The sequence below is a fragment of the Plecotus auritus genome (assembly GCF_963455305.1).
Source record: "Plecotus auritus genome assembly, chromosome: X".
NCBI lineage: Eukaryota > Metazoa > Chordata > Mammalia > Chiroptera > Vespertilionidae > Plecotus > Plecotus auritus.
In genome coordinates, this window is record NC_137784.1 from 136,326,255 (window position 1) to 136,342,621 (window position 16,367).

The 16,367-nt window shown below is 53.0% G+C and overlaps 1 protein-coding gene and 1 long non-coding RNA gene across 2 annotated transcripts; both read right to left on the reverse strand.

Annotated features, from left to right (window-relative positions):
* Positions 1-2,177: 2,177 nt before the first annotated feature.
* On the reverse strand, positions 2,178-12,171 carry LOC308239287. Its single transcript, XR_013959728.1, has 5 exons — positions 12,107-12,171; positions 11,716-11,843; positions 10,709-10,891; positions 6,290-6,465; positions 2,178-5,343 (listed from the first exon to the last, which is right to left on the reverse strand). It is a non-coding gene; the product is annotated as an uncharacterized lncRNA (long non-coding RNA).
* Positions 12,172-14,815: 2,644 nt separating this feature from the next.
* FAM156B (family with sequence similarity 156 member B) lies at positions 14,816-15,401 on the reverse strand (the record flags this gene model as incomplete). The annotated part of the gene is given in 5 exon segments (XM_080653216.1): positions 14,816-15,015; positions 15,018-15,059; positions 15,062-15,178; positions 15,181-15,305; positions 15,307-15,401. Coding segments are annotated over 5 exon segments (579 nt in total).
* Positions 15,402-16,367: the final 966 nt, after the last annotated feature.

A 16,367-nucleotide genomic window follows, 5' to 3' on the forward strand; every position in this document is an offset into this window, starting at 1 on the left:
AAGGTACCAGCCTGTAGAAAGGATAGGGCAGGCACAGGGTGAGCAGGGACCCCTAAGTGAGGCGGCTTGGGCAGTCAGGCCACAGGACCTGGACATCACAGGCCCTGTCCATCAGCTGAAAGTTTGCAACAGGTTATCAGGGGAAACATCTAGCTGAGAGAGGCTCAGAGACTTCCACTGCCCTCTCTTTCCCTCCAAAGGCAGGCCTAGAACCCTCCAATGGAAATGCAGCCTTGATCCTCTGGGGTGGGCTCTGGGACCAGACACTTCAGTCTAAATTGCTCAGGTTCTGAGGGTGGGACTATGGAAGAGGTGGTGCTGGTGTTCTTTTACAGGGGTCCCTTGGGCTAATCTCTGCTTTTTCTGACCATAACTGTCATCAGGTATGTTTTTTGAGACATCCTCTGTCCTGTTATTTCGGAAATCTAGGGAAAAATGGGAATTTTCTTGCAAGAATCATGGCTTTGAGTTTCTCTGGTCAGCAGGTGGCAGTGTGGAGCCATGAAATCTTCTCTACCCCCTCCTTTTGTGTTTGGAAAAAATGCTGGGAGACATTTCTGGAAGAATTGCTTAATCGTTTCTGCACAGAAGCTGGCTGGTTCCTTCCTGGGGCTGAACTGTTTCATTCTTGGCAGTCCTACTGACAATGAGGTGCCTTGGTTCCTTAGCCTCAAGTATTTCTGATTCTCTGAATGGTCTTCCCATTGGCTTTTTTTTTTCTGTTTTTTAAAAAAATATATTTTATTGATTTTTTACAGAGAGGAAGGGAGAGGGATAGAGAGTTAGAAACATCGATGAGAGAGAAACATGGATCAGCCGCCTCCTGCACACCCCCTACTGGGGATGTGCCCGCAACCAAGGTACATGCCCTTGACCGGAATCGAACCTGGGACCCTTCAGTCCACAGGCTGACGCTCTATCCACTGAGCCAAACCGGTTTCGGCTTCCCATTAGCTTTGACCAGTATGTTTTTCAGTTAGCCTAAGCACTCAAACCTCAATGTAGAATACTTGGAGGATTGATAACATATAATAAAGTAATCTAAACCCGTTTTATCACCCGCCAATGACCATTAATAATTTGTAATCCATTTCTTTAGAGGTCTTCCCATCCATAAAGGTTCATTGCACACAGAAGGAGATTCTTATTACATTGTGGCTGCAACATCTAGTATTAAACTCAGGTTTTTCGCGTGTGTTAGCTGTTCTAAAAATCATTTGTAAGGACTTGAATAATTTTTATTCCTTTTTCTTCTTAGTAGTCTATATAGTCTTAAAGAGTGAAAATGCAATATTTGAGCCCTGACCGGTTTGGCTCAGTGGATAGAGCGTCGGCCTGTGGACTTAAGGGTCCCAGGTTCGATTCTGGTCAAGGGCATGTACCTTGGTTGCGGGCACATCCCCAGTAGGGGGTGTGCAGGAGGCAGCTGATTGATGTTTCTCTCTCATCGATGTTTCTAACTCTCTCTCCCTCTCTGTAAAAAATCAATAAAATATATTTTTAAAAAAAGAAAATGCAATATTTGATAATGGAGATAAAAAGCAGAAATAAACCATGACTCCTATCTCAAAGAGAAACATCATACTGTTACCTTCCGAAGGCCGGGAGCTATGTTTTTGCTTAACATTGTATTTTCAACATAGGAAACCCACTTGTTTTGTCTGTCCTCCAGCATCCTTACTTTATTATCCCCATGGTAAGGACTTACTGCTCCCTGCTTTTATCCAGTGGGCCTGGGAATTTACAGAACCCACTGAGATTTACCATTTAGTTACTCCATTATTTTCCCCTCAAGCTCTAAGGGAAATTGGTCTGATTTTAGCTATTTAAGAAGACAGAGAAAAGACAAAGAAGAGTAATCACCCACATCACAAGCACTTTGAACATGTTTTGCATGTCACTTTCATTTTTACAGTCATTGTGAAGTTTTTATGGCTGATAGTATGCCATTCCTGTATTTTCTTGAAATTCAACTTTGCTGATAATGAGCCAAATGTTTTGACCAGGCCCATGGGGGGGCAGTTGGAGGAGACCAGGCTGATGTTGGGGGGGGGGGCGCAGTAAGGGGCGACCAGGCTGACGCGGGGGGGGGGGGGGGGGCAGTTAGGGGTGACCTGGCTAGTGGGGGTGCAGTTGGAGGTGACTAGGCTGGCAGGGGGGGGGCAGTTGGGGGTGATCTGGCCAGCAGGGGGGCGGGGGGACAGTTAGGGGCAATCAGACAAGCAGCCAGGGGAGCAGTTAGGAGCCAGTGGTCCCGGATTGTGAGAAGGATGTCCCACTGCTGGTTTAGGCCAGATACTGGCAGTCAGACATCCCCCGAGGGGTCCCGGATTAGAGAGGGTGCAGGCTGGGCTGAGGGGAACCCACCCCCCCTGCAAAAATTTCGTGCACTGGGCCTCTAGTAAACAATAATGGTATGAAAACTTTTTGAAAAAATCTATACCCACATTTCAGACAATTTGCCTTGCACAGGATCCTATAAGTTGTTACATTCCTTTACACAGGAACCTGTTAGAAAATCTGATGTTAAGAAATGCTAATGGCATAGAGAAATGCTGATACACAAAGAGGCAAATGAAAAAAAAAGCAAACAGATAGAAAACTGTACATTATAATAATTCAAGACTAGCAAAAGATGGATTTTAGATATATAAAAAGAAAAATGGTCACAAAAGTAAATTTGAAAACATCTCTCAGTATTTCCTGAGCACGGCTAAGTGCTGGTACTGTTCCGGGTGCTGAGGGAAGAGGGCAGCCCACCTGCACTGCAGCCCCTGCTCTCACACAGGACTGCGCTGCTTCTGGATCATAGGCCACTGCAGCTTCAACTTCACTTACACACACTTTCAACAGTTTGCAGTATGTCTCCCTTATTTCTCAGTCAGATAACTAAAAAGAACAACTTTCCAAAAGGTATAATTGAGTTTAAAAAGAGGTGGTTGAAAAAAAAAGAAAAAAAAGAGGAGGTTGAAGTCCTGATGCAAAAATGACCCTTAATATATTTAAAATGCGCCTTGTGTTTGATGAATAACCTCTAAGAAATTGATCACAAAACACTCCTAATGGTCAATATTGGGTGATGGGACTGTCGTTTGAATTACTTTATTTTTATTATGTTTCCTAAACATTTCCTAGTGATGTTTCAGTGACTCATTATTGAACACTACATTAAAAAAGGCACATAAAACCCAAAATAAGTTGGGGAAAGCGCGTGACTATGGCCTTCAGAGGAGCGTGAATACCAGTTGCTAAGTAACCTAGGAAGGGCTTTGGAAGAGTAGTCCGTTTGTGTTTTTGTTCACAGAAGGAAACGGCTCCCGTGCCACTGAAGGAACAACTGTGCCCCAAGAGCTGCCTAGACTTTGCAGGTGCAGGAGGAAAGTGCCAGCCACGGTGGGAAGGGATGTGGGGCCTTTTCTTTTTTTCTCTGCTCCAGCGTTTTTTCCAACTCCGAAAGGCGGGGGGAGAGGGAGGCTGGCTGTGCACTGCCCTGCACTGCCCTCTGCTGGCCAGAGAAACCTGGGTCCCCCCCTCACGGAGGAAAAGCCATGTTTTCCGCCCGGTGGCCGGGCGGACCAGGGCCTAGGAAGGCTGACTGGGTGGAGATGAGGATCGCCTAATGAACCCAACGCGGAAAAAGCCCGGGGAAGTGGCCCTCGGAACCCTAAACGCGGAGACTGGCGGAACAGGCGCACAGGAATGACGTCCAGAACAGCCGGCTCTGCGCGCTCATTGGCGGGTTGTGAGCATGCGCATTGCTGCGCAGCGAGGTTTCCGCCAGTTTCTCTGCCAGCACCTGCTGGAGGGTTGGTCTGGATCCTGCTGCAAACTATCAGCTGAGGCAATGGGCAGGTGTTTTGAGATTCCTGTGGCCCGACGGCCCTGGTCGCTGCTCTGCCCAAGAGCAGAGTGGTACCAGTTCCTGGTCAGCACCCTACCGCCACGCCCCAGCTTGTGAACACACTGGTCTCCTGTGGCTCTAGGTCATTTCAGACCGCACTCCTCAGAAGCACCCTGGGAGCACAGGGCACAGGAGCCCAGCACAGACAACTCGGAGCCCCGCGGCCGCAGTTCAGAAGGTGCTCCCGCTACCTAGCCGAGCATCCCCCTGCCCAAGGTCATGCCCGGGTTTCAGGAAGCTCAGGGCCCTCCATGATGTCCTTTTCTAGCCTTCCCCTCTCTTACCACTTCAACACTTCCCCTGGAGGTCTCGCTCCCTCCCTTCCTCTAATGCATCTGCTTAGACAGCCCTGAACCTCTCTGGTGCCTCCAGTGTAGAGCCCACAGCCTTCTCTGCCTCCCACCAGGCCTCTTCTCACCCAGCCTACGCCGGGGTATATATCCTGCTCCAAAACAACTCTCTTGCTCCTTTCACCACCCTTCCTACTCTCCTTTCTGCCCCAATAGGGACACTGCCCTGCTTGTACCTGAGCACCTGAGCTTTGATGAGAAAAATATAAACCTTACTGAACTGTTTATCTTAACTGCATAACCAGCGGGCACTGCCTCTCACTTTCCCTCGCATTGTACCTCCACCACTGCCTCCCTCACTAGCAATCCTGTTCCATCCCAGCAACCACCCCTACGATTGTCTGCCACACACAGATGCAACGAGATCAAGCTTCTCAGTGCTTCCCAAACTCTATGGACCTGTTTTTTTTCCGTGACTCTGCTTCCCCTGAGCATACCTGCTCCTGAGTGCACCCAGCCCACCTGTGCTCAGGGTCCCATGCCTTGCACCTGCTCAGGGACTTTGCTCCTGCACTTATGAGTCGTCTCCTAAAGTATCACCTGCTCTTTGTACACTGGACCATCCCACAACACCTGGGGGAAACCCAACCTCTATCCCACATGTCATTTTGCAGCAACTCATGTCAAAGCCAAACTGCTTCAACTTCTCCTGAGACCATTTGCTCCTCCATCCCCTTCAATACGACTTATTTTGCCTATCACGCCACTGCAACTGGTCTACTCAACGCCACCACTACTTTTCATATTTTCTGACCCACAATCACGTTTCTATACTCACCTCAGGAAACTCATCAGTGGGTCATATTGGTCACATGTGACCATTGCATCTTTGTCACTCTGTTGTATTTTTGAGGGGAGGGGTTACGTGCCCACGGTGCTCACATTGTTTGGGACGAGGTAGACATTGCACAGTATGCCCACTGACCTGGATAGAGCATGGGAAATCTTCAGTCAACATGGAAGACAAGCCCCAGAAGAGAGTGTCCGTTGCAGTCCAGGAACACGGCCCACAGAAGCAGAGAAGGGGGAAGTAACACAGCTCAGACAAGGGAGGTGAGGCAAGACGTGCAGAGAGGCTCCCAGTAACTGGACCTAGAAGGTGTTATGCTCAGAGAAATAAGTCAGTCAGAGAAAGACAGCTACCTTGGACTGCACTCACATGCGGAATCAAAAGCACAACATCAATGAAAAAGCAAAACAGAAACAGACCCGTAGACACAGAGAACAAGACGGAGGGTTGCCAAGGAGAGGGGGTGGGACTGGGTGAAGAAGGGAAGGGACTGAGAAGTACAAATTGGTCGTTACAACAGGGTCGTGGGGCTATGCTGTACAGCACAGGGATTATAGTTCATAATATTGTAATAAGTGTGTATGGTGCCAGGAAGGTGCTGGAAATTCGGAGAACACTTTGTCAAGTATATGACTGTCTAACCGCTAGGCGGTACACCTGCAACTAATACAAAGTCATACTGAAGGTACACTGTCAGGGAAAAATAAATTGAAAGAGGTGTCCTTCCCACGGAGACCACCTGGGACACCGTGAGCCACAGAGGGGTGTCCTAGTTCCCCTTCCCATATCATCACACAGACTCACAAGCACACAGGCTCCATCCCAAGGTGGAAAGAACGGAGATGTGGAGTGGAGATCTGAGAGCGAGCATTCTCACTGAGGTCACTGAGCATTTGCTCACATGGACCACTTGCATGTTGCATCTCAGCTCAGTTAGCAGGCTAGAAGCAAGGGCAGGGGCCTTTCTCCCCTCCCACACCTGTTCAGAGGGCGGGCACTGCTGATGATCCGCACAGTCAGGCAGAATACATCGACCAAAGTGCCGGTGCAGTCACAGCAGCACCTGTGCATCTGGGATGTCAGCACGCCTGCCCCTGGGCTGCCCCTGTGCCCACCTTCCAGTCGGTCCCTGTGAGAGGAGACCTGGGTCCTTGCCTCCACCTGCCTTTAACCAGCACAGCATTTAGCCCGCCATAAACGGATCCCTAAAACAGATCACAGCAAGAGGAGAGGCTCCCACAGACTCACCGAGTGCAGGAGCCGAGGAGGACTGCCACCGAGGGCAGCGGGGTCTCCTGCAGGCCGTCCTGGCCTCCACAGGCCACGCTGGGCTCCTTCTCCTTTAACAGCACGGGCCATCACTTCAAGGCTGGCATCCTGGAGCTGGGCCGCAGAAACAGGTTTCCATAGCCCGAAAAGGGAGCCTGGGGGAGGTGCAGAAAGTCAGCCTTCTTGTTAGGAGAAGGCGCTGTTCTCCTCCTCGTTTCTTGGAAGGTGAATCATGCCCGTGTCCTCTCTGAGTTGAGGCCCACGGGAGTATGGCCGCAGAAGCAGAGACGGGGAAGTATCACAAGAGCTGCGGACAGACCCCGAGTATCTCCCAGGATGTCCTGCCCAGCCCGCTGTCCTCGGAGAATCTATTCTTCAAGGGGGACCCTGCCCCTGTGTCGTATACAACCCGGCCCTGAGCACAGGCACTGCCTTTTGTCCTTGGAGAGCGGCCATCAAACCCTCCTAGTGACGGGCAGGTCTCAGGGCTCCACTTCTGGGAAACTCCGGTGCCCCCCGGCCCCTGGAGTGTGTGTTCCACAGAGGAGAGGAGAGGAGAGCCCACTGAACCAGGCACATCCACCAATGAAATGTCAGAAAGTGTCCACTGCAGCAGGCTTCCTGTCCACGGAACCATGTGACTTGGAAGCATTACACCCCCTTTCCCTCATTTGGTTCTTGCAGCTCATAAAACCATTCCCTCTACCCCCTTCTTCTTAAGGGGACAGAAAGGGTCTGAGGCCCTAGAGCAGGGGTGGGCAAACTTTTTGACTCGAGGGCCACAATGGGTTCTTAAACTGGACCGGAGGGCCGGAACAAAAGCATGGATGGAGCGTTTGTGTGAACTAATATAAATTCAAAGTAAAGGAGCCGAGGGGAGAGCAAGAGAACCCTTCACTCTTTTGGCTCCGCGGGCCGGATAGAACAGCCGAACAGGCCGGATCCGGCCTGCGGGCCGTAGTTTGCCCACCCCTGCCCTAGAGTCTCTCAGGTGGAAACCAGGGACGTGTCCCAAAGAAGCCACTGGGATCCTGTTGTCTCTACCTGGGGGCTGAAAGGGCCAATTTGTAGCAAGGGCTTGGTTCTTCCATGTTCAGTCACGGCCCGCCTCATCCCCTGTCCTCATCATTTGCTCTCTCAGCTCCTCCTACCCTCTGTCATCCCCCAAACAGGGGTGAAGGAGCTTTGGAAAAACACGGGCTCCTGCACGGAGACCTTGAGTTCGTAGAGTGCCCGGCTGTGGCCAGGTAGCAATGGCAGACATCTCAGGGACTGGACCCTGCTCCTTCACCCGAGAGCATCTGCTCACAGTTACCTCATGGTGGCCTGGGATCTGTGGCCTCAGTAGATATTGCAGACTCAAGTCATGTTTCTCCCCGCACTTCTGACAACCCACCATGCCCGCTGTGGAGATCTGTGAGCAGATGGCTGCCCCAGCTCCGCAGGGACCAGACTCACAAGGGAGCTCTTCTCTGCTGCCCCAGGGCCCGGCCCCTCTGTTCCTCATCTCAGGGACCCCGAGCACAGCCTCATCACCAGCAGGTCGGAGTGACCGAGGCCAGTCTCATGCACAGGGCTGAGACTGACAGATGCTTTAAATCATCCACGTCCAGGACCCAGGAGTATCGAGGGCAAACCTGTCCTAGCTCTCCTGGCTCCCTGGGCCTCTATGGTCCTGAAACAAGGAATGTCTTTGAGAAGACCTTTGGTCTGAATTTGGTCGCCATTCAGTGCCCATGACGCCAGCTCCTGCCATAACCCCAACCCAAGCCCCTTGACCCCTGCCCTCATCCCAGGACGGCTGTCTGGTCCTCCAGTATAACTCACCTTCCCTCTTACGCACCCTTGCCCCAGCTGTCCAGTTCTTTCCCCTTTCTGCGTTAACCCAGTCTTGTTCTTCCTGATGCCACTGGTTGCGGCTTTTGACTTGGAAGCTGCTGTAACTCCCCACACAGAGCTCCATGGGCCACAGAGGTACGAACGGGAGCAGGAGTGAGCATGGGTGTCTTCCTGCAGACCCAGCGCTGCATGAAAACCCTGCTGTGCACGCCTTGCCTTAACGCATCCTCCCTGAGGCCCATCCAATGTCTCCTTGCCACTGTCATCCAGGCACGGGCCTCTGGATCCTCAGGGTTCCTGGTACCTGCATCCTGTGATCTCGCCTCTTGTTTGGGGGACACACCCTCCAAGCGCATCCCCTCAATGCACCCACCGCTGCCTCTAATGCCCAGGTCTTGGTTCCCTGGAAGCCAAGCTTCTTGGGAGTGTAGACTCCAGGAGCAGTTTGTAGGCCACCTCTCGATCCTCCTCAGCGTCCCCCATCCAGGGAGCATTCCCTTGCTAACTTCTCCAAAGCGCTCCATGTTGCCCAAGTACCCAATGCTGCCTTGGACACAGTCGACACTTTCCATTCTCACAGGGCTCTCCTTTCTCATCACCTTTCCCACCTGATTTGTTTTCACCTGTACCCCCTTGTGTGCTGACAGCCTGTGGCATCAACAAGCCTAGCTGAGCCATCTCAGCGGGACCGCAGCGTCCTCAGGCCAAGACCTGTGGGTATCTGCCCTCAGATGTCGCACAAGCCCTGCCATTGTACAGGTGGCCCCAAACCGATGTTCCCTGTCCCGTGGGCGGGCACTGCCATGTACCCGTGTCCTTAAACCGAAGTCCTAGGAACGCCGCTAGGTGTGACCACACTGCCCCATGCCTCCCCCGGCCCTGCTCTGGGAAAGGCTAAACCAGGGTCTCCATGTTCCCACAGGGGTGTGGGAATGCCCCCGTGAGGGCTCCCTCTTCCCAGTCACGGATGGGACTCTGTCCTGGATTGGCTGGGCCCCTACAGGAAGTCCAAGGAGGACCTGCACCTGGAACGTTCCCAGCACACTGAGGCGCTCACCTTCTACAGGAACTCAGACACTGTTTGGACCCCAGGGATCAGGACGCAGCAGCAGTGCCCATCGCGGCTGCAGGAGACGGTTTGCCACGGACGTGTCCGTGGCTGTGCCTGGAACAAGCTTGGCTCCCCTTTCGTTCTCAGCATAAACATCTCACCTATTTGATCTGTCCCGGAGAACACGCATGAACGTGAAAACATAAGGATAATAAAACGTGACAATGCCATTCGGCGATGTCAGGAGAAGCCTGACAGCTGGTCCTTCCGCATGGACGGGCAAAATCTCAGCTTGCGGTCATTCCCACAGAACCCCTGTGCTCCGCCCCAGGACGGCCTCTGTACACGGTCTCACAGGCTGTTAAAGCAACTGAGCTCAAGGGATCGTGACAGGGAATAAAACGCAGTACAGCAGGTCCTCGGGTTACGTCGGAGATCCGCTCCTAAGGCGTGACGTAACACGATTTTCGCTGTAAGTCGGAACCCACCTACATAAGCACCTACGTCACTCAGATGAAGCACATACACAGCAGTGATGAAGTGAAACAGTAAAAAAATTTGAAAGAAAGGGAACAATTCCTGACCTTTACTTGTGGCAAATAAATAATAAAAAACATAAAGCACATATGTACATATGTCGAAATGATGGAACTTGCATCCACTAAGCAAACATACAGGCAGTCCTCGGGTTACCTGGCACTCAACCTACGTCGTTTCCTGGTTACTTCGGCATCTCCCATCCTATCTAATAAATAGGGAATATGCTAATTGACCCTCATGCCATTGCAAACATGGCGGCGCCCACAGCCAATAAGGAGGGAATATGCTAATTGCTGACCCACCCTCAAAGAACGTGGCGCCCACAGCCAATAAGGACAGAATATTCTAATTGACTGCCACGCCCTCAAAGATGGCAGTGCCCACAGCCACTATATGGCAGCACCCCGCCCCCTCCAGCCCCGCTGGGGTGGCAGGTGCACTGCTCCACATGCCTACCTCCAGAGTCCCACAGTCCCCTCAGCCCCCCAGCCGCCCATGGCCAGCCGGAGACACAGGCAAGCCTTGGATGGCAGCTGCTCAGCCGCCTAGGGCCAGTCCGAGGCACAGGCAAGCCTCAGATGGCGGCTGCCCCGCTACCCAGGTCCGGCCAAGGCTTGTGATGCCAGCAGTGGCAGCAACAGAGGGGTGATGGGGGGTCGCCTCCCGCCCCTGAGGTCTCCCGGACTGGGGCAGCACGCTCGGTCAAGGGGACAGCACCCCTCCCCACTCCGTGTGCCTTCCTGTAATCAAGGTGAAGCTAAGGGCCCGGGTCGGTTGCCAGGGAAACGGAAGCTGGGTCTGCGGGAGGCGCGAAGAATAGGAAAGCCCGAAGTGGAATTTCAGACGCGGGGCGGGTGATGGGACCCTGCCCTGGGCGTGGAATTGTGAGCTGACCATTGCGTCCACCTGAAGGGCGCCTGCGCAGGAACACGCAGTGACACAGGGACACCGGGAGGCTGCACACTCACCAGCTCTCCTCCTGGCTCTGCTCAGGGCCGCCCTCTGGTGGAGCATCGACGACACTGCAGGAGGCTGGGATGTGGACCCAGAACACAGGACATGGAAGAGGTAGGGGGGTCCTTGTTGTCGTGAAAGCAATGGCTCAAGTCCGCCTCCATGGCGGGGACATTCGCAGCGCATTTCGTCATCACCTTTAGGGGGGTGACTGACAGTTAGTGTGCAATGCAGGGACTTGTGGACAATGTGAAGGGCTGTGCCACCTTCACCTCACTCCAGTTGCAGAACCTTTCCACCGCCCCAAAGAGATCCCGTGTTCCTGGGCGCAGTCCACCACCCGACCCCCTCCGGGCCCCGGCCCGCTGCCATCTAATTTCCGTCTCTAGATCGACCATTTCTGGGCATTTGAAAACACTGGCTCATGTGTGACGTCACCCCCGCTCTCCCCCAGTATTTTCCTGCCTCCTGGTGCCTCTGAGGTCTGGCCTAGAACTTGACACGCTGGACGTGTCTGCACATCACTGGATTCTGGCTCCTCGTCTGTCACTTGGGACCGTCTGCCGTCTCACACGTGGCCCCGGGTCTCCTGCTGTGCCCCACACGTGGGTGTGAGGACAAGGCCTTTAGGTGTGGAGAGAAGGGGGTGTCTGCTGTCTCCCCCGGTTACCCCTGCTGGCCCCTTCTCTGTGCGCCCTCATGTAGAAAGGTCAGCCGGGAGCACCACCCTCAGCCAGCCCCATGCCACCTTACTCAACCCTCCTGGTCCTTCCCAGCCCGCTCGTCTCCTGCCCTCCAAGCCTCACAGGGCCCACGAGGCGCTCTCCGCCACACGACTGGGTGTCAGATCTCTCTCCCTGAGAAAAGGCTCAATGCCCAGGGCAGGGCTTGGCTCTGCCATTCCTTCCCCTCCCCCAGCCCACAGCAAGCGGACCATAGGCAGCCATGTGAAGGGCGGGGCAAGGGGGGACGACGCAAACCTGCACGAGGGCACAGGGTTGACGTGGTTGGCAGGACTGACCTGACGTGGCTGCCCGAGTGAGGCCATCCCTTTCTGAGCTCTGCCAGCTGGGCACGGGCCCCGCCTTCCCCGTAGTCCGCCCTGCCACCTCAGGTCCCTGGACGGGAATCCTGCTTCAGGATGGGCCCCTGGGGAGGGAGGAGGTCAGCTGACAAATGGCAGCGTGGAGCACACTGTGCGGCCCCTAGGGAAGAATCCGGGACAGTGAAATGCGACGGTGGCCGGCCCGCCACACCCCCAAATGGCCGGGCTGGAGGCAGGCCTTCAGTTTCAAGAGGGACAAGCCCTGCTGCACTGCCCATCTCCCCTGCGGCCGGGAGACCAGCCTGCCGGGCTCCAGGGGCCCCACACTCTCTGCCGCGATCCGAGCTTCAGAATGTAATGCACGTACCTGTCCTCAAGCCACTTCCGTCTGCAGACACGGACGTGTGCGCAGCAGCACGGCCCTGGGCCCACCTGAAAGCACAGGGACAGAATGCAGAATTCATTTCCCTTCCGGTGAACAGGGTCACTTCCTCGTTAGGATCAGGTTCAGGGGGGGGGGGGTATAGATTTAATCATTCATGCCTCCTGAAATAAAATGCATTCTGCCCAAATCCCGACGCTGAGTTACTCAATGACGTGCTGGCTGCACTGCAGCAGGCAGGAAGTTGCTATTCCCGAGCACCCACCCGGGCACCAGGCAACAAGGCATGGCCCTGGAGCCTGCGGCCAGGGCACCGGCACCAACCCGCAGGGCCTACTGTGGGCACGCTCTCTGCTCCCGCTCTCCCTGCACAGCAGCACTCTGTTCCTCTGGCTCCTCCCAGAGGATCGCAAGGCTGATCCTGGTGCAGGGCTGCCAGCAGTGACCGGCCCTGTTCTCTGGCCCCTCCCCCCTCTCCCTCCCAAATCTGCTCCTCTTCATAAACTGGGGTCTGCTGCTCTGGGACTTCAATGTGGTGGTCGCAGACCTGACAAAGAACAAGCCCACATGGGTGAAGAAATCTCAATTTTAAGTCAGTTTCCTTTAATTCGAATCTTTATTGGGTCCCAGGAGGAAGCTGTCCATCAGAACTCCGCGTAGGGGCAAATGCCACTCAGTGGTAGGGAGCAGGGAACATTTCCCTGCACCTGGGTCCCATTCATAATGGCGTACACAAAGACCAATGGGGAACCCCCACGTTCCAATTCCACATCCCCTTTCACACTTCCCTTTTCACTGTATCTTTATCGTTCAAAGTATTGCACATGGCCCCCTTTCCCCCCATGGACCCCTCCCCCCTCCTGCCGCTCCCCAGGCCTTCACCCCACTACTGTCTGTGTCCATGGTTTATGCATATTTTCATATAAGTTCTTTGACTGATCTCTCCCCCTCCTTCCCTCCGAGGATCCGTAGTCTGTTCCATGCTTCCATGCCTCTGGATCTATTTTGTCAGTTTATTTTGTTCATTAGATTCCACATATGAGTGAGGCCATGTGACACTTGTCTTTCTCTGACTTATTTCACTCAGCATGATACTCTCCAGGTCCCTCCATGCTGTCTCAAAGGGTAAGAGACCCTTCTTTTTGCAGCTGCATAGTATTCCATGGTGTAGATGTACCACAGCTTTTTTATCCATTTATCTACTGATGGGCACCTAGGCTGTTTCCAGATCTTAGCTGTGGTGAATTGTGCTGCTATGGACATAGGGGTGCATGTATTCTTTCCGATTGGTGTTTCAGGCTTCTTAGGATATATTCGTAGAAGTGGGATCACTGGGTCCAATGGCAGTTCCATTTTTAGTTTTTTGAAGAAACTCCACCGTTTTCTGCCGTGCTTGTACCAGGGTTCCTGTTTCTCCACATCCTCACCAGCCCTTGTTGTTTGGTGGTGTATTGATGGTAGCCAATTTGGCAGGTTGAGGTGGTACCTCACTGTCGTTTTAACTTGCATCTCTCTGACGATTAGTGATGCGGAGCATTTTTGCCTATGTCTCTCGGCCATTTCTAGGGTCTCTTTGGGGAAGTGTCTATTTGGGTGCTCTTCCCATTTTTTTATTGGACTGTTTTTGTCTTCCTTTTGTTGAATTGTAGGAGAACTTTATCTATTTTGGAAATTGGCCCCTTATCAGATGTATCATTGGCAAATATGTCCTCCTGTACAACGTGTTCCCATGTGATTTTTTTTAAACTTTTTTAAAAAATATTTTTTATTGATATTTTACAGAGAGGAAGGGAGAGGGATAGAGAGCTAGAAACATCGATGAGAGAGAAACATCAATCAGCAGCCTCCTGCACACCTCCCACCAGGGATGTGCCCGCAACCAAGGTACATGCCCTTGACCGGAATCAAACCCGGGACCCTTGAGTCCACAGGCCGACGCTCTATCCACTGAGCCAAACCGGTTTCGGCTCCCTTGTGATTTTGATGCCGGTTTCTTTTGCCGTGCAGAAGCTTTCTATTTAGATGCAGCCCCATTTCTTTGTTTTTCCTATGTTTTTCTTGCCCTAGGGGTTGTATCAGTGGAAATATTGCTAAGTGAAATGTCTGATAGGATTGCTGCCTGTGCTTTCTTCAGGGATTTTTGTAGTTTCCTGTCTTACATTTAAGCGCTCTATCCATTTTGAGTTTACTCCTGTGTATGTGTAAGTTGGTGGTCTAGTTTATTTTTTTGCATGTACCTGTCCCGTTTTCCCCTCCCCATTTATGTGAGAGATTCGTGAACCCAATCTCGTATTAGCACACGCGCATGTGAGCACGCACAGGGCTGCTGCTTGGAGGCAGTCAGTGCAATGGCACAACAGCGCATGGGCATCGCCAGGGCCTTCACACTGCAGAGACCCTTTCTGTCTCAGGAGAGCAGCGGAGGGGGAGACAGGGCCCGGCGTGCCAGTGACTGCCGCATCAGGGGGCCATGACACAGGAGCTGAGGACCACGGTTGCACAGCCTCCCCGGCCTCCGGATGCTGCAGGGCGTTCCCATTCCTGGCAGAAGGTCAGGACCTTCCTGGGATCTGAGCAGCGCTCATGCTGAAAGGGATTTCACTCACAAACTGGTTGAGTGACTCCTCCGACCATTGCTTACAGTTCGGCCCCCAAAAGGAACCCCACCGGCATCCTTCAGGGGAGGTGCGATGGTCAGTTGTCCTTCATCCACCGTTTGAGGAGCCTCTGGAACATTCTTTCGCTCTCCCGCCGCCCCTCCAGGTCGAGCTTGTCCTCTCCCTGCTGCTGTCGGAACAGCCCTTCTGGCAGGAGGCTGTGCCGATTGGGACCCAGGCTGAGCCTCAAGCCCACAAGGCCCTGCAGGAGGCTTTCCCAGGATGGAGGAAGTGGGCCCCCTTCCTCTCCACAGGCATCCCACCAACATCCGCCCCGGGATCTGGCCGCACCGACATTCACACCTAAATCCAATCTGATCTCTACCACCTGAGGAAGAGACTCTGGCTTCCCTCTGAACCCGGTAAGTGGCCACGGGAGCAACCTGTCTCCATCTCAGGGGTCGAGAAATGCTTTCTGGCTCTGAGGGGATGCTGACTTTCCCCACGGCCCCTCTTGTAGGGTTTCCTCCCCTCTATGCTGCTGCTGGAGCAGTCCCTCTGGTAGGTGGGCAGGGCAGGTGGTGCCAAGACCGGGGCTCCCTTCTGAGGCCCGCCATTGGCAGTTCTGAGAGGGAACGAGGAGAGGCTGCCGAGACTTCCCGGGAAGACTTTTCTGAGGCCATCAGGGATGATACAGGAATCAATGCAGAGCTGCATTCTGGAGTAGATCCAGGAAGGCCCAGTCCCTGCTCACAGCTCCAGGCGGCCCTTGGGTCTGGACAGGAAGGCGAAGAAGGTTCTCAAAGATCCCGATGAACCCAGACTGCAACACATGGTGGTAACAGAAGAAAGAAAGCCAGCACTATTCATCTTCACTTCTGCCCCTGTGTTTCCAAGCTGTACAACGGGGAGACTCATGAGCCCTACCTCCTGGATCCTTCCGCGTGTTACACAGGATGATACACCTCACGCCCTCCAAACACTGATGGCTTCCATGTAGGGATTTAGAAAAGCAGCCCATTAATGCATCCAGATATGTCATGGAATGCACAATGACGGGCCATGGAAGTGCCCTGCTGCCTTTTTACAAACTGTTCCCAGCCATAATTTTAATAGCAATCAAGGTGTGACTAACAGGTGTTCTTCACGTAAGAACCCCCAACTTTCACAAAGTAGACTTTTACTAGTCCTAAGCATTTGCACCATGCTGACACACCCTTGTATTAAAAAAAATAGACTTTTATTGATTTCAGAGGAGGGGAGAGGGAGAAAGAGAAACTTCAATGATGAGAGAAAATCATGGATCAGCTGCCTCCTGCACGCCCCCCTGCCACTGGGGATCGAGCCCACAATGCCGGCATGTGCCCTGACAGGGTCGTGACCTCCTGGTTCATGGGTCGATGTTCAACGCTTGAGCTATGCCGGCCAGGCCTGACACACCCTTTTAATGTTAACCTTCATCCTAATTGGTTGTTCGTACAGTCAGTAGGTTGCTCAAGACTATGGACATGAAAATTTCCTGTAGCATACATTTATTTTAGTAAAAATAAGAACAGAAATGAATGAAATTTCTAACAGAAAAAATAAACCCAATTACATCAGAACTGGTTCTTTGAAAGGATTAACAAACCTCTAGTAGATGAGAGAGA